Source organism: Rattus rattus, chromosome 6 (genome assembly GCF_011064425.1).
Source record: "Rattus rattus isolate New Zealand chromosome 6, Rrattus_CSIRO_v1, whole genome shotgun sequence".
In the NCBI taxonomy this organism is placed as follows: domain Eukaryota; kingdom Metazoa; phylum Chordata; class Mammalia; order Rodentia; family Muridae; genus Rattus; species Rattus rattus.
This window is the reverse complement of record NC_046159.1, coordinates 125,551,511-125,570,469: the sequence shown is the minus strand read 5'-3', so window position 1 is coordinate 125,570,469 and position 18,959 is coordinate 125,551,511. Positions and strand designations below refer to the sequence as shown.

Here is an 18,959-nt window from a genome sequence, read left to right as displayed (position 1 = left end):
TTCCATGCACTCTAACTTTTGAGAAAATACCACCACTATTAAATTAATGGCTTAAATTATATATTGCATCTCAAAGGGTAAATCATCCAATTACACTGTGATTTATTTCTAGGCTAATGCTGTCATTTCAGAGACCATTATCAAATTTTCTTAGCCTACCCTCTTTGGGCTCTGAGATATATAACATGACAATTAGATATGACAATTAGATACCTTACCTGTACTTGGTCCAATTAAATGAGGCCTCAGTATCAATTACAACCCAATTCCATACTTGACAGTTATTGGAGAATCTCACTATTTCCTTTTCATCAGTGGAACTGTTCCAGATCTGTGGGTGGGCAGAATTTGCCACTCAAACTCTGAGGAATTTGTCAGCTGAATATAAGAAGTAGCATTCGTTACAGAGCTCCCTACTCTTTCCATTTGTGTAAATGGAATTGATCCTAATTGGGATCAATTGAGAAAGCTTTACAAGACAAAGGGTACTTTTCCCTTCTGCGGAACAAAGGTGAAATACTGAAGACAACTTTAAACTCTTCAAGATACAACCCCAGAAGGATGTGTGTTAGCAAGCTTTATTGGCTTGTTCTGTTATTTATTTGACTTCTCACAAATTGCTGCCCCAAGACACTTTGTAAGTGTGAGGGTAAGACAGTGCAGACGTTCTCCCATCTTGTATTCTTTCTATCCATTTCAGGCTTAACTAGAATCCAATCTCCTTGATGGAGAATCCCATGAAAAATTACCCAACTCTATTCTAGAAACCAAAGGTCAGTATGTCCTCGTTAACTTATAGCTTCCATTAAACTGCTTGATCCTGTGAAACCCTCCTGTAGCTGCCAAGAAGATGTGGTTTCTGTCCTTAATAAGTGGTATTCTGGACATTGCAGGCCACACATACGTTACCAAGTAACTTATGTTCATGTCATGTGACCTAACACATCGCAGGGCCCCAAGAGAATGGTGTCTAACCAACAGCTGTCAAGTGGTCTGCAGCCATTCTGACATTGTCATCACCTCCCGCTCCCCCAAGGAAAGGTAAACTGAAAATTATCTGGTAAGTTTGGTCTATAAGAGGTGACATCTGATTAGGACACAAGAAGGGAGGGAAGTTGTATACAAGCATAGATCCTGTGTCCAGTAGTCATGTGAAATATCACGAGATCATCTGGTTTGTTCAGATTTATGAATGTGTGCTGACCACCCTCGTTTGTCATTTGTTTTGTTATGTCTTTCTCTGTACACCGGTGTCTCCCTGTGTGTGTCTCTTCATATTTCTGTCCGTCTGATGGTTGGAGAAACAGATCTCAAGTGGAAAGCATGGGCAAACCCAAGACCACTGCTACAGATTCCGCCTCTGGTGGCACACAGTTTTCTGCAGGCTCACAGACCACACGAGCTGCACCTCTTGCTACGGGTGCACCTTCAGTGGCTGCAGTTCCCATGCTGCTCACTCTAGCTACCAGTTTTCCTGTAATAACCAATGGTTTTCTCTGGTTTTTTAGCTCCCACTTGAATTAAGACATGTGCCCTCTTCAACCTGATTCTTTTTGGCTCAACCAGGTTACCTAGGCAAATGCTCAAATTCTGCCTGTTCTCTTAGCCTTGCCTGCTACAGGAAGAAGAAAATGGTTCCTGGAGCAGTGTGCTTTAAGCACTGGGGAAGACAAAGATAATTTCTCAGTCCCAGGTGGTTTGTGTGTGTGTGTGTGTGTGTGTGTGTGTGTGTGTGTGTGTGTGTGTGTGTGTGTGTGTGTGTGTTCAATTTCTTCCCCATTCATGGTTTATGTCTCCTCTCTAGCTGTGACTTGTATAATTTGAAGACCCAAACCCTCTGATTTTGGAGAAACCACATCATCCTGTTTAGAACTGTTCTAAAGTAAAAGGGAATTGGACATATTTCTCACCAAACAATATTGGGAAGATTAAACAACAGAAAACCTACCAGCCAACTTAAGATAACTCAAGTCACTCAAGGAGTTGATGAATCACCTGCTCGGTTTCTGGAAGAGCTCTGAGACAGATCCGGTATTTACCCCCACAGTTCCAGATGCCTCCCCAAACCAGCAAGTCACTCACATTGCCTTTGTCATATAGTTGGCCCCAGACATAAGGAGAAAACTCCAGAAACTAGCATGATTCGAAGGGATGAATAGGTCTCAACTTCGGGAAATTGTTCAGAAAGTTTGTCACAGCTGAACTCCAGCTGAAGTCAAACATAGAAACACTCCTGCAGCTTTCACTGCCCTTGGGGAAAAAGACAATAGAGGTAATGGGGAAAACAGAAAAGGGATTCTAGGATTCTACAACACAGTTTGATGAGGCCCTGAGTGCATATCTATCTGCTGGAGTTTAAACAAACGTAGTCACAAAGCACCATGTTCCAGTGTGTAGATGGCCTTCTCAGACCTCCTACCACTGAGGAGGAATACAGACAGTAAACGGAAGGCTGTTTAACAGGTTCTCAGAGCCCTGGGGTACAATCTCAGCCCAGAAGGTTCAACACTGTGTTCCTCCAGCTGCACACCTAGTCTACAAACAAAAAGGAGGAAAACAAAAACTTTCCCACGACTGCATATCAGTTTTCCTGAAAATCCCGACTCCCATATTGACTTGGGATGGTCAGATACTGCCAGCTATGGATAATGAGGTTAGCTGAGATAGCCAATCCCCTCTCTGCCAGCACCAGTGGAATGGAGTACGACTGAGCAGAGGGCCTTCAAAATCCCCAGAAGGGCCCTGGTGTCTGCCATGATCCTGCTCCTGGCCCTTCCATACATTACAAATCCATTCCATTTGTACATGGGTGAGAGATTCTCACACAAACTTTGGAATCTTGGGAAATACCAGTGGCATAACTGTCCAAGAGACATTGACCTGGCCACAGCCGGGTGGTCAGCCTGTGTAAGGGCCATAGCTGTCACCACTCTGCTGGTAAAGAAACTGACAAATTAACTTTAGGGCAAGAATTATTCATAACAGCCCCACACTCTGTGGAGCCCCTCTTGAGGAGTACCCCCAAGAGGTGGTTATCTAACACCCAGGTGACCCAATACCAAACCTTGCTTCTGGATCAGCCCTGTAGCAGTTCCTTAAAGAAAAGACTGACTGGAGGTTACCAACCCAGGGTATGTGGTCCCAATCAGCCTCAAACCTGAATGTGGGAATTCAGAAAAACTGGCAATGGGAAACTTGATCTTTCTGGTGGACTCCTGCTCTCTTATGTCCTTAACAGGGTGGAACAATGTGGGTCTAGGAAATGGATTAGGGTCTATCAATCAGGTTATGGAAAGGACTGGTTGGAGAATGGCCTTTGGGGGTTACAGCCTTCTGTATGCCCTGCCAATGACAAGGGTCCTGCACACTGTCTTCAAATTATCCAGCTCGTTTGTACTAAGAGTTGACTAAATGTGCATCTTCCCACTCAATAGAAAGTCACACTATCTATGCTGATCTATGTTACCTTAAGTTATTTGCCCATAGTGGAGAGGGGATGAGAGCTCCTATTGGCCTTGACTCAATAATAATGAAGGTCAAATGGATCCCAATTCTGGTCCTGATCCAAGTAGGGACATAAATATCCTGGACAACATACATAGGCACCTAATCTTTGATTTCTGAGAGTTATCCCAGGCTTTAAGACTTCAGCCAAAGGAAGCAGGGCCCCTCTGAGTGACTGGGAAGGGCTCTACATCTTCCCATAGAGACCTCTTATCTCCTATGCACAGAAATTGAGGCTGCTGGAAAGTGGTGGGCCTATGACTGTTCTAAGTTTAGCTTTCATCAGACTTCCTGAGATTTCTCTACTCTGTTGGTCTAAGGCAGGAAGGAAAAGTGAGAAAAAGCTTATCAGAGCTGGCTGCCAGTGTCCCGGAGTGCGTGCGTGGGCAACTGCTTTAAAGAAAGGAAGGAAGCAATGAGGGTTGATGAATGAAAAAGGCAGAGAGAGAAAGAGGGGTAGAAAGAGTAGATGGAGGGGAAAGACAAATAGGGTGAAAGAGAAAGGAAAAGAGAAAGGGGAGAGTAAATATATAGAGAGAAAACCTCAAAGAAAGGACAGAAAAAAGACATAGATCCAATGATTGGTCTTGGTTATCAACTTGACTACTTCTGGAATTACATAAAACATATTTTAGTGTATAGGTAATTCTGCTAGCCTGCCATGAAGGGTCTAGCAATTGCTTATGTCATGACCCCTGCTGATACCAACAGGTGAGGCAGGTGTATGCTGCACAATGCTTCACTCCTTCTTTAAAAGGGGAACAGGAATATCCTTGGCAGGGAATAGGGAGGCAAATTTTAGAACAGAGGCAGAAGGAACACCCATTCAGAGCCTGCCCCACATGTGGCCCATACATATCTAGCCACCAAACTAGATAAGATGGATGAAGCAAAGAAGTGCAGGCCGACAGGAACTGGATGTAGATCTCTCCTGAGAGACACAGCCAGAATACAGCAAATACATAGGCGAATGCCAGCAGCAAACCATTGAACTGAGAACGGGACCCCCGTTGAAGGAATCAGAGAAAGAACTGGAAAGCTTGAAGGGGCTCGAGACCCCATATGAACAACAATGCCAACCAACCAGAGCTTCCAGGGACTAAGCCACTACCCAAAGACTATACATGGACTGACCCTGGGCTCCAACCCAATGAATATTCTAGTAAGAGCACCAGTGGAAGGGGAAGCCCTTGGTCCTGCCAAGACTGAACTCCCAGTGAACTTGACTGTTGAGGGGAGGGTGGTAACTGGGGAAGGATGGGGAGGAGAAGCCCATATAGAAGGGGAGGGGGAGGGGTTAGGGGGATGTTGGCCTGGAAACCGGGAAGGGGAATAACAATCGAAATGTAAATATGAAATACTCAAGTTAATAAAGATTTTAAAAAAGGACCTATCAGCGCCTCTCTCTCTCTCTCTCTCTCTCTCTCTCTCTCTCTCTCTCTCTCTCTCTCTCTCTCTCTCTTTGTGCGTGCGTGCGTGCGTGTGTGTGTGTGTGTGTGTGTGTGTGTGTGTGTGTGTCCTTTTAGTGTGCCTTCTCTCTCCCTTAACCTCATGGCTCTGCTCTCCCATCTGTCTGTCTGTCTACATGTTCCCTCGTCTGCTTCCACCCCATCCCCAGGTCCTTTCTCCTCTCCTTTCTCTCAACAATCCTCTTATACCGTGTTTGCTGCATGGTGTAAATTATCAGGAGTGCACCTTGCTTGCACCTACCAAAGTACCCCTTGACATATATTTCATAACAGTTACCTGTAAGACATTTTTTCTTAATTTGATTTGGGAAGATCTACTTCTAATCTGGATCCTTAAAATGGGAAGACACCTTTAATCCAGGTCTTTGAGGTAGGAAGATTCACTGCTAATCTGGACTATACCTTCTTCTCCATGCTTAATTAAGGTCATGGATGAAGGAAGCTTGGGTCTTAGCCTGTTTTCTCTAACATCCTTAGCAAGTCTGTTCTTTCCCTGGCATTAGAACTTATTTTTAAGAGATTCTAGCATACACTGATGACCAATTAAGTCATCCAGCCTTGTGAGCTGAACAGTTACTAGATTCTTAAACCCCTTGCATCAGCAGTCATTGTTGAATTAGCTAGACCACAGCCTGTAAGTAATTCTAATAAATCACACACACACACACACACACACACACACACACACACACACATATACACACACACATACACACACAGAGAGAGACAGAGAGACAGAGAGACAGAGAGACAGAGAGACAGAGAGACAGACTAATATAGTATCACTATCTGTTTACTTAGTTCCTACATGGCCAACTGCATCAAATAAACTTAGAGAATAAACTTAGAGAATAACCTTAGCTAAAGAGTTGGTCCCTAGGACCAACTATACCCTTCTAAACAGGTTGAATCAAGGATTTGCTTCATGCACATAAAATCAGTAGGACATGTGAAGGGGCAAGAGAATGCAAAGGTACCTTCATCTTGTATACTTGCTAAAGCCATTTGAGGTTCAACTAGAATCTGATCCTCATGGAGATCCTGTGAAAAATTATCCAAGTCAATTCTAGGAACCCAGGGTGTCCTAGCTAACTTACCTTAGCTTCGGTTAAACTGCTCGTGTGAAGGGAATCCTCTCCAACTAACTACTTACCTTAGATTCTGGCAAAACTGCCTGCTTCAAACTGTTTGCTTCTACGAAGCCCTTGAAAGCTGCTGAGCAAGATGTTAGGGTGTGGTTTTCCCTTTAAAGACTTCATGATCTGGACACCTGTGGCTACAGCTTGGTACCCAAATGCTGAGGTATGATTCCAGAGAGCTGGAATATTTTCAATTGGCTAGAACCTGTGTTGGAGTGGTCATCTCTGGTAAACTTCCTGTAACAACTGGAAATCCCTTTCCCTTGTCTTTTCAGTCACCTAATCATGTCGCCTTTGAGAAGTGGTTATAGAAACAGGAATTTAAATTTACCTTAGGAATTTAGACATTTTCTGGATACCTCCTGGATATTAGATATATGTGTTACCAGCTTGGTTCTGCTTCTGTTCTCAGGATGTCCTGGCTGGACAAGAAGAAATGAAGTGTAGCCAGGTGGGATGGGTTTGAAGGAACTTGGCCAGTTCAATGCTGGGAGAAACAGCCTTCCCCTAGACAGTTTTAATTGAAACAGCTCTTCTTTATTGGGGATAAAAAGGGCTATATATCCCTTGGGGAGAGGGGAGAGGTTTTTCAGGGTGAATGTACATTATTAGTTGGTCCTGGGGTATTAGGACTGCTTTATTTGTATGAAGAGGAATTCCAGGTGTTTTTTCTGGACAGGACCTTATAGGAAGAGAACAAGCTCAACCTGTAATTTGGCCAGCTCCACATCTGTTTTATAGAGGGGAGGTATCATCACAGTCATCAGCCTTTATGTTGGGAACTATTTGTTATTGACCCAGAATCCAGTTAGTAGTGATTTTTGCAATGCTTCTTATTTGCCATTTTTGAAACTGGATGAGGCAAGGCACCAAAAGCAATAGGGCTCCAATGGTCAAGGTATTGAATACTGTGGGTTAGGGGTGTTGGGTGCATAGTGTGCCTGGAGATCTCTCTAGAGATCTTTCAGCATATGCATGTTCTGTTCAACCAGTCAAGAGTCATTGACATAGAAATAGCAATCCCCCCACAACACTATGTAAGTCCCTCCTTGTTCAGCATTGTTTAAGTCCAAAGCTTTCCAATACTGGAGAACAACCCCTGCTCAAGGAGGTGATCTGTGACTGGAGGTAGAAGCCATGGTTTGGTGAAGCTTATTCTGCAAGTCACCTGTAGATGATGTGTTTGAACAAGGGCTGTTCCAGTGCCTTCTATGGCACTCAGTGAGATAATGACACCCAGTCTGATGAGCAGATGGATGAAAATCTCTTTTTTCTTTCAGTCCACTCCCAGCTGTAAAGAGAAATCTTCAGGCTTACAGAAATAAACCTAGGGAACAGTCATCATGAGAATGCAGAGGCCAGGAAAAAAGGAGCTTAACACAGGAACTGGTAATGTCATTTTACCAGAGAAGGGAGTAAGTGGGGGCATGGGGGTTCACATACACTGGATTGGTGACAGTGATGCTATGGGAACATGTAGGATGGGATCTTGAAGAGAGACCTATGTGGAAAAGGGATGGATGTGTCAAAGAGAGGAAAGTTTTGTAACTTCCAAGTGGGTAAAGGGGTTCATGAAACCATATATTAATGGGAACAGCTGCCAACAGTGGTCAGGAGAGGGGAATGCAGATAAAACATTGAAAGGAGTTGGGATGAATGGTTAGGGGAAGGAGGTCAGCTATATACTGGATGCGTTGTAGCCAGGAAAGGGTAGCTTGGAATAACTTCTGGATTTGATCCTCCTGTTGAAGAATGTTTGCATTGGGTAAAGACTGACTTGGAGGCAGGGACAAGCTGGCAGGGAATGTATATGTCTGCTATAGGGTATTTGGCATAGCCATTAGGTAGAGCTTACCCACAACTCCCATTCAACATCATTCATCCCAGGGATTGCTAATGGAAAGTTGAAAATGAGTTTTATGTTTGGCAGCCATAGTTCCACCATGACTGGTGGATTGAATTCAGCATCCCCAATGTCTGCAACCTTCATATATGGAGACATCCTGGAGATAGTCGCCTATCTTGTGGTAAGGAAAGCAGAGGAAATGGCTGAGGATAGTGGGGATAGTGGAGTAGGGTGTAGGGAGATTTCAGTCCTAGTTCAAGATCCTTGAAATAATAGGTTGTCCTAGGGTCCTGTGATTTTGTTAAGTCTTGTTATAAGTCTGTCTACCAAAGAATCTCCAGTGGTAGGTATTGTGAGGGTTAGGAGGAGGCTGAGAAGAAGCAGAGTTAGAATGGAGATTAATAAAAATAGAGGGTAGAGGTTACATGGCCTGGGCTTTAGTCACTAGTCATGGATGTCCTTCCAGGAGATCTTGTTGTTCCATTGGAGGATGGTGTCTTCTTTGTCTCCTTGGTCCTCTATCATTCGGCAAGAGGAAGGCCATCTTTTTGGTTAGTGGAGTGTTGTCAGACATTTCTGGAAAAGACTCAAACAGACCTAGGCTAGTCCTGTGGAAAGACACAAGCAAAACTCCTTCCAGTTGTAAGGAGGCAGTCTGGTCCCTTCCAAAGCCTGTCCAGGGGACTGCACCATTGGACTAAGATGGGAGGATTTACTCCTGGTATGTGCTAATGGAGGAAGATGGGGGTGTTTGGAGCTTTTGTAAATGTTAGATATATGTAGGGTAGTTACAGCCATCATTAATTGTATGTTATTTTCTTTTGTTTTATGAGTTGGATTTTTAAGGATTGATGTGTTCTATTATCCCTTGGCCCTGGGTGTTGTGGGCAATTTCCCATTGTGAGCAGAACATTTTGAATAAGGAGCTAGTAAAGTCAGGGCCATTTTCAGTTGTTAGTTGTTGAGCAATGCCCATGATAGCAAAGGTGGAAAGCATGTGATGTATTAATTTTTTTTTGAGTTTCCTCTCACTTGTGTTTTAGCCCATATAAAAGGTGGGTATGTGTCAATAGTAACAAAGATATATTTTTGTCTGCCGAATTGGGGTATGTGGGTGACATCAAATTGCCATTGGCATTGGATTGAGACCTCAGGGTTTAGTGCTTGAGTAAGGGATTTACAAGAGGAGCATGTGTTTATTATCCTCTGACGCTGAATGAGAGGGATGTAGGGGAAGCAAGCATGAAGATCCTTTATATTTGTGTGTGTGTGTGTGTGTGTGTGTGTGTGTGTGTATAAACATAAATGCTTTGCTTGCTTGACAGAGGCTGTGAATGTTCTTTTAAAGGCGCTCCAATAATCAAGGGAACGTTTTCCTCAGATATTGGACCTGGCAGGGGACTGTAAGATCTGACTGTAAGATCTGAAGAGTGTGGCTCTTCCTGTAAAAAAGGTGGAGACCTATATGAATAGGGAGTTGGGGTGGAAGTCGGTTGGCATCTGATTTGACCAAAGATCTTAATAACCAGGTAAGCAAATTTTAACCAGTGTGTATATTGTCTGAGAAAAGATTAAGGAACCCATTGACTTCCTTTAGGGCTAAATATATAGCATATAGTTCCTTATATTGGTGGGAGCAATGGGCAACTCTTTAATGAGATAACAGGGTATTCATCTCTAAAGGAATAGTATATTATTGCTGCACCTCCCCTCTTTCCTCCATAAGTATATATTGAGGGAGCCCTGGTGATGGACTTCTTTAAAGGGCATTCGGAGGCTTGGGGAGATAGCTACCACAAAAGAGTGAGGGCAGAGAAACATTTTTCATTAGGATAATGGTTGTCAATTTGTTCTGGGAATCATATCAAGCTAATAACAAAGCAGGAATGATTTCTGAGTAGCCATTGAATATTAGAGTGAGAAAGGAGGGTTCTTTCCCTAAAGTGTGTAGGGATCTATCTCTAACGTTTCTACTCAGGATAGAGAGTGCATCAACCTCAGTTAGAATGCTAGGTTCTTTGCCCACCAGCTATGGAGCACTGCCTGGGCCCTATGTAGGGTTCCCACAGGTACTGGGAAGGAATTGAAGATACAAAACTGTAAGAGCATTATTGGGTCATATCTAGCAACTATTATGTCTTTGGGGCCACATTGACTGAATTTAGAGCTTGAATTGCTTCAGGAGAAAGCACATATGGGCAGAAGAGGCTTTATTTCATTTTCTGAGACTGAGGAGTGCTTACAGGAATGGGGATCGAGGATCAAAGCCAGTTAAGCTTATATAAAATGCTCTGGAGGAAGGCAAGAGCTGAGTGGAAAAAGGGTGGATTTAAGAGGGTTCTTTGAGGGAAATTTCTGTTCCCAAGAATAAAATGGGAAGAATAAGTTGTATTTTGTGAAGGGCTATTTTGAATCCTAGAGAAAATGTGGTGGTTTGAATATAATTGTCTTATGGGAAGTGGCATTATTTGGAGGTGTGGTCTTGTTGAAATAGGTATGGCCTTGTTGGAGGAAGTGAGTCACTGTGTAGGTAGGCTTAGACAGTCTCTTCCTGGCTGCCTTCAGATCAATTGGATAACTTTCAGTTCCTTATCCATCGTCATTCTGCCTAGACTGCCATACTTCCTGCCATGACGGTGATGGACTGAACTGTAAGCCAGACCCAGTCTCTTCTAAGAACTGCCTTGGTCATGGTATATCTTTAGAACAATGGAAATCCTAAGACAGAAGTCGGTACCAGGAACTGGGACATTACTGTGATAGACCCGACCATGTATTTCTTTGGAGGAATGTGCATTTTGGAACGTTGGATTTGGGAAGTGTTGTCAACTTGGTCATGGTGAGTCTGTACAGCAATGGAAATCCTAAGACAGAGGATGAGGAAGATAATAATTGATCTTTAAATTGGAAGCAAAAGGTGGGAGAATCTCCATGCACAAAGATGTCATCTTTATAATGGTATATATTGAGTCCTTAGATACTTAAGTGTGGTTGAAATGCAGTGGCCACGGTGTCCTGGCAGATGAGGGGGCTATTATCTAGGCCCTGAGGGTGAACTGTCTACTCATATTGCAAGGTCATCCCAGAGTTTCTAATGGGGTAGGGGTACTGAAAACCAAGTGTTTCCAGTCTCAAGGGTGGGGAGGAATAGAAAAGAAGCAATTTTTGATGTCTATTGACAATTGTCTATTCCTTTGGGAACAACCCCAGACTCACATGGTTTTATTAATTTCCCTAAAATGTTGCAGCAGTTTTCCTTCCCCTGAGCTTTTCTTTATAATCAACACAGGGTGTTCCATGGACTGAGGGAGGCACAAATCAGTTGTAGAATCTCTTCGTTTACTAGTTATGTGAGGCCTTCATGTTTCTCCCTAGATAGAGGCCATTGTTCAACTCAAATGGCTTCATTTGAAATCCAATCAAGGCAGGGAGTATTAAATTTAACAGTAGCCCTTAGAATTGGGGTGATTTGGAGGGGAGTTTTTACAGCTTCTTTGGGTATAGTTTCCTTTATAACTATGATCATTTATCTTGATGCAATTTCTTTCTGATTGGGTAGCAAGCAACACCTCAAGGGCTTGTAAAATATCACTCCCAAGAAGATTGGTGGTGAAGTTAGCTATTAGAGTGCATATTAGACTGGCAGCTCCATCAGGGTCTTCCAGTCTGTAGGCCTGCTTAGTGATAAATGAGAGAGCAGCTCCCTGTGCCTAGAAGCTGGGGCCCAGGGACTAGCTGCCAATCTTGTGGGTCCTCTTATCACAAAATTGTCTTATCTCCCCCCCACCACCAATAGCCTCTATGGAACCAGTTTTTCTACTTACTGTTGGGGTGACGGCTACCCTGTTTAAAGTTTAAGAGCTCTAGTTGCTTGCCTCTTTATCGTAGGGGGGAGACAATCTTTTACCAGTGTCCTTTCTCACCACTTTTAAAGTACATCTCAACTGTTCCTATTGCTGCTATAGCCTGAGCCTCGGAGGCAACCTGATGCAGTCTTGTTCCTATGTTTTGGGCAGTCACAATCCATCTCTTTTAGTGTTCATTTTTGAGACCTTGGCAGACTGACCTGGACTCCAAAGTCATATCTTTCCAGATGATGCTTTTAAGAAGGAGATCTCTGGCTCAAGGATCAGGAATTTTTCTCCCAATAGTTCTAAGAATAAAATCAGATAGGGCATCTTCTGAGTTTTGGTGGAGAAATAGCAGGAAGGAGACAGGATCTTATTTCTTATTTAGGCGGTGGTGTTGAGATCTGGAGTAGAGTGGTCATTAAGGCCCTGATCCTCAGACTCACCTGACTGAGGGGATGAGGGGTTGCAGCATTCTCATCTGGTCTCATTCTAAGCAGGAAGGAGGCAGGGTCTTATGAGTGGGAGTGTGGGGTGATTCTATCCCACGCTTGGAGTGCACAAATACATAACTGATTATAGTAACCCACTATCTGTGTTGCTTATTGTGTGACTGTGGAAAAATCTTCCTGGCCAAAAAATTATGGAATTCCCATAGGACATCATCTTGGTCCCAATTTTTCTTGACTTGTTGGAGGCATTCATCCTGGAAGGGCGGGGAGGGGCTACAGATATTCCACCAGTCCTGGGATGAGTTTAAGGTAGCAATTTGAATCTGTAAGAGCTATTTGGTCCAGGGTACATGAATGCCAACTTCCTTTACTTCTCGTCTGAGTTCTTTTAAGTCTGTGGCTCAGTATGGGTATGGTCAAGCAGATAATATTAACTGGAGATACCTGCAGTTCCAGGCCTATATTAAAGTCATGAGCAGAGGGACTCCAAGTTAGCCAGAAGAGAGTAATTGGCCTTTTTTCTGCTTTTCCATGAGAAACATGGAAATTGCAAAGCCACTGTGTGGTAGAGGACTGTGGGTAGGAAGCCAGGGTGGGGTGAGGGTTGTACATGGCACTTCCTCTATTGTAGTGAGCCATATTGGATTTGGGCCTGGTCATTTTGTAACTGTATAGTTTAAAGTGGCTACATGACTGTTGGCCACACATACTCCTCTAAGAGCCTCTCCCATGAATTTACAGCACAGGAAGATAACATTCACAGGATGCTTCAGCCTAAGCAAAAATCAGTTATCTCCTCAGTCAACACCCCGTGTCTCCACCACCTGACCTCATCGCCTGACCTCTTTGTCTCCAGCTACCACTGCCTATACCCTCATCTCCCCCCTCCTTCATGTTTCACAAAGGTCACTCCCCTTACCTGAAAGCCTTAAAAACTGTAACGTTCGTCCCAATAAACGAGACCTTGACAACAGAATCTTGCTTGGTCTCCTTCTTCTCTTCACCCTCAGTTGGCCCACAGGTAGAAAGCCTCTTCGGGACCCTGAATAACTGGGTCCCCGCTGGCGGGGACACTCTATTGTCTTGACAGTCTTGAAAAGTGAAAAGTATAATTTGTTGGTTGTTTGGAGGGGTGAGGGAAGCCATGACCTGGAACAGTGGTTCATCTATATTTTTAATAAATCCTTATGGAGTGTAAGCTTGATTGGTGCTCGGGGTGGGGTGGAGGGATAGTAAGGGATAGGAGTGGTTATGTGACCTTGATTTCTTGTTTAGGCATCGGTGTCGAGATCTGGAGTAGGGTGGTCTGTAAGACTCTGATCCTCAGACTCACCTGACTGAGGGGATGAGGGGTTGCAGCATTCCCATCTGGTCATGTTCTAAGCAGTCCTAGGCATTGACTGCAGCTACAAGAGACAGGAAATGGTATTTACTGGTTGTTGAATCACCAGGTTTTTATTTAAAGATAAAAAAGATAGGAGGTGTTTGCCAACGTCTGGAGGCTACCGGGATGCAGGCAGAGGTTTGGGGACCTTCTGTCAACATCAGAGAGTACCCAGGTTAGAAGGCATCTGAGCAGAGACACCTGAGAAGAAAATCCTTGCTCCCCAATTCCTGCCTGTCATGGTTGAAACTCGTCAGTGCACAGGTCTGCTTAGAACAGGAACCTGTCAAGAATGCTGCATTCTCCCTCACTCAGGCTAGTCTGATGATCAGGACCCTCAAGTCCACCCTATTCCAGATTGCAGAGCTCCTAAACAAGACATTTGAGACCACATGCCCGCCCCTGGTGGATAAGCCAAAGACAAAGCAGAAAAGATAGAAAAGAAAAGCAGCCCTCAGTGTGGAGGCTTGGACTTTTGGGCTGATGCCAAAGGCCTGGGCGAACTCACTCTTTCCTGCTGAAACGGAAGGGCCTGTTGAATCCACATGGGCACCAGCTGCTGCCTTGGGTCCGCTTCTGCCACATTGGGAAACAGATGCCAGCCCAGTTCTGCTTCCGCTCACAGGGTGTCCAGGCCAGACTCAAAAGAATGAAGCATCACCAGGTAGGATGGGTAGGAAGGAACTCAGCCAGCTTGAATGCTGGGAGGAGAACAGCCTTATCTGAGACAGTTTTCAACGAAACAGCTCTCCTTTATTGCGGGTAACAAGGACTATATAAATCTTGGTGAGTGGGTAGAGGTTTTTCAGGGTGACTGTACATTATTGGTTGGCGACTAGGTATTGGGAATGCTTCTTCTTCAGGAAGAGGAATTCCAGATGCTTGCTGGACACATCCTTATAGGGAAAGAAGTTAATCTTGTAATTTGGCCACCAGGTTCCATGACTATCTCAAAGGTGGCAGAGGTGAGGGTTATACAGACTATGTGCACTAGGACACACAGACCCAGAGCAAGGAGAAAGACAGTTATACTCTGGCCAGTCTCTGCATGAGATTTTATGGGTCTGGACACGTCTTGATCACACTCTTGTTCCAGACTGCATCCCCATACACAATGTGTTTGTATCTATTTTTTGTTTGTTTGTTTGTTGTTCTTACTAAAGTTTGCTACAGAGGTTCAAGTGAAAAATAACTTAGATCTAGAAACTAAGTAAATAGTCAAAAATGTTTGTTGGGATAGAAATCGCAGCTTGCATCCAGACGAAACACACCAGGTCAACGTGGTTCTGCGTGGAAGAGGTTTATTGGGATGGAGACAAGAGGGGGTCAAGAGAGGGAGAAGAGAGAAAAGAGAGAAAAGAGAAGAGGAGGGAGGGGCATAAAGGGTTTGCCTTTTATTTGAACTGATGTAACTCCTTCCAGGTGAAGGTGGGAGCTGAACCAAATGTAGGCTGGGAATGTATGGCAGTTGCCATGCAACGGATGAGCAGGTGACCAGGTGACATCACTGCTGGAGGCTTGAGTGGTTCCTGACACCAACAATGTTTCCTTGGTAGCAATGGTTACCCGGCTCCTACCTTCCTACCTGCTCTTGATTTGGGGGTTACATAAGTCAAGAAGCAACCTTACAGGCAGTCTGAGTCTTGCTCAATGGACTCACACAGCATAATATTCTGACTTTCAGATGTCAGCATATATACTTTTTTGCTGCTCTACTACATCTATATAGACTGAACTGCTGGTTAATAAATGCTTTCTGTTTCCCTGAATGATTAATGGGAATTAAAGGATAAATTTCACTGCTATTTCCAGTTCTAAGTAACTTTAAGTTACACATGCAATCCCTTGAACCAAAGCTTCATAAACTGAACAGTAGTAAATTTCTTGACCAATTTTGGTTACCTTTACAGTGCTTCCCAGAATATCCTTATTATCATCGATCTGTGTTCTAAGTTTTATTTTGGGGGCCACATAGAGTAGAAACAAATGGAATCTAGATTCCTGGCACCTGATGTAAGAACCAGATATTGCAGTGTACACTGTAGTGCAGTTGCTACATAGGAGGGTGAAGCAGGAGAACCACTTGAGCCTTGGAAATACAGACTTCAAGTTTTCATGGAAAAAAAAAATACTGACCATGGCTACCTAAGGCAAATTTTTATAATGGGATAGCAGAATTGAACAACTCATCAGCTTAAGGACATCAAAGTCCATTCACTGTTGTAACATAAGATTAGATAATCCCTTAGGATTCTGCAGCATCGAGATCTTTATCTATGTTAAAATAGGGATAGCACACAGACGTGATGGGTAAGCGCATGTGATGCTGCAATCAGAGGGATGCATGGTATCACATTAAAATTTATTAGAATTAATTGCCTTAAGTTCTACAAAGAAAAATCAGAAACAATGGTCTTTGGTTGTTCAGTTCTACAGTCAAGGCACAGAAAGACACCATGAAATATAAATATTTTACATTCTATAGATTCACTGTGAGCTTCCCCCCCTTATCTTGAAATGGCAAAACATTAACAGACATTACTGGATGCCCTGACTAAACATAAAGGTCATGAGGATGTCCATGCACAAGTCAAAATAATGTGAAAGAAAAGATTATGTTGGTAAATTTGTCTGGAATATAGCTCTTCATTGTACACTATCTGTTATGTAGACACAGAACAATTGTTTTCTTTCCAAATAAAAGCTCAACTTTTGACCCATAAAAAGCTGTATATAATCACTTTCTATTTATATAGCCCTGAACAACTCAGACATTGAAAATCAAGTTAGAGTTTTATTTTGATGGGTAATATTTCAAATTACAGTGAATACATGATTCTAACAGGTGACATCCATGCTAGTCTTAGAGCTTAGTTATGACAAAAGTTCTTATACTATCCAACTCTCCAATAGGACCTAAAGTGATGCCCTGAAACTTGATCCTCATTGGGTAACTGAGAGGCCTACCATGTGTGTGTTTGTGTGTGTGTGTGTGTGTGTGTGTGTGTGTGTGTGTATGTACATATGTATGTATATAACAATATTTGAATACATGAAAGTTAATAGCAGTATCACTTAGATTATTTTTCACTATAAAATTTACATCTAGATTTTATAGTTTTGAGTTTTATAGTGTGGTTTATAGTATGCTTTAAAAGTACATGAAGCTGATGATCCCTTTTAAGAATGTTGGCATTCTTAACTCACACATCCATTTATTGCTAAACCTTGCATCTGTGTAGAATTAAAATAGAATGAAGTGATCTGTTGATTCTTTCATGGATCCACCAGACATTTCTGAACACTGTTTAAATGGAAGGCATGACAACCTCTAAGAGTTCATGACATAGTATGACAACTGTAGCAGCTAGACTGTGCACTAGCTTCAAGGATGTTGATATTTAATATTTTTCTTGGAGTCAACAAGTTCTTGTAAATAAATATACTTGGGCATTAGTGGTGGTAGTGCTAGAAATGTTCAAGAACACACAAAGTTAAGTGAAACTTAATGTTAACTAAGATTAGCATAACTAATAAATAAAACTTCTCACATTATTTGTTTACCATCAAAAGGAAGGTATAAAGCATGCAGTATTGGCTTCTCATCATGAGAAAATAAAGGAATGGTAAGAAACAAACTATAGCAGTTACAATGACTGTCCCTTCTACCCAGTAACTTGGAGAGTGTTTAATGTTGGATTGGACTAAGCTTATGTGTGTTCTAAAGGAATTAGAGGTATTAACTGGCACAAAGATTAGTAAAGTTATGAAGTCCGAAACTATTTTCTATTTGTTTTCTAAGTCAGAAGATATTTTACATTTATTCTTATAGAATACTAAAACTTACTAACTTTCTTAATGTAGTTGCCATGTTCTCATAGCCAAAAGTGAAAAATAAAGTCAACCAAGGTAGCTTAAATGTATAATCCAGTAATTGAAAGACTGAGGGCAGAGATGGCCATGGGTTTTGCAGAAAAACTTTCAGTGCTCAATAAAACAAAAGCTAACCGATGCGTGACTTAGATGTTCCATTCACATCAGAAATCATAGTACAGATCTGTGACTGAAGTGTTCTCTGAAAAAGCCACTCTGGTCTTGAAGATTCTGCAGGGTGATTGACTAATTAGAATTTCCAATTGTGGAGACAGGGTTGTTGCCGATTGAGAGCCCAGACTACATGGGATTGTCTTTTGGTTAGCTTGTTATTTTAGTTTCTGAAAGAGAGGCTTACTTTCTAACTCAGATCAGCCAAGAATTCACTACCTAGGCCAGTTTGACCTAGAAATTGAAGTGCTCCTTCTGCCTCAACGTTCTGCATAGGTGTTGAGATCACAATTGTGAACAACCACATCTGCTTGGGGTAAAGTGCTACATCTGTAAGTTATCTTGTTATCAGACCTCGTGCTCCCTTTGAGCATTGGGTAAAATATTTTCAAGGTATTCTTAGAAGACCACTTGCTTCCATTAAGCAAAACTCCGAGGGTATCCTCAGTTAGCATCTGAAGCCTATTCAGTTTTCTCTGATTTGCTCTAACATGCTGTCACCACCAGTGTTTCTCTGTGCATACATTTGTGCACGAGTGCCTTTCATTCTGAGACTACAGAAGTCCATGCAATCATTTCCATGGTGGAATGTGTTATTCCGATTACTCAAATCCTTAGTCTATGTCGTGGTTGATCACATTTGACTCAAAACAAACTATGTCTTTCTTATATTTTTTTTTCTGTATGAGAGTTGTGTTACATGTTGACACATTCACAATTTGCTAAGAAGTTTCAGAAAACTTTTCGAGGGCTTTAGAACCTAACGGCACAGATGGGGCTGATGCACAAAGAGCTTTGTATGGGAAGTAGAAATTTACCCTGTAAATGTCGGGAACATCTGGGGAGACTCAGTTGGGAACAGAATGGCACTGTCAGCTTATAACACAAGCCAGTGCAAATGGAAAGAGGCGAATCTCAAAACAGAAACCCATTTTGAGAATAAAAGCGCACTAAAAACCTACAATTTATTCCTAATGGTGCTTCATTTTTCATTTTCTTCATGGCTGCATTCCAGCCATGGGCAAATACTGACAGAGTATTCCTCAGTCCCTTAATTTTAGCTGCCCCTTAACGATGACTCTGGGGCTAGAAAGCACAAACAGAACAATAAATCATACTTAACATAGAGGGGATATGCTGAAAAAGTGTGCTGAACAGAGTCCCTTCCCACACCTATTTAATAATTAATAAAATGCATCTCGTTTGCCGAATCCAGAAACATATTTTTCAAAGCACATACATGTGTCCATGGTTTTCCATACTTCTCTTTCAG

The 18,959-nt window shown here is 42.6% G+C and overlaps 1 protein-coding gene across 1 annotated transcript in view; it reads right to left on the bottom strand.

Moving 5' to 3' along the window:
• Positions 1-1,310: 1,310 nt before the first annotated feature.
• Vwde (von Willebrand factor D and EGF domains) overlaps positions 1,311-18,959 on the bottom strand; it is a 91,192-nt gene continuing 73,543 nt past the window's right edge. The window contains exon 27 of the mRNA XM_032907270.1: positions 1,311-1,514. Coding sequence (XP_032763161.1) covers positions 1,311-1,514 — 204 coding nt within the window. The remainder of the gene's footprint in view (positions 1,515-18,959) is intronic.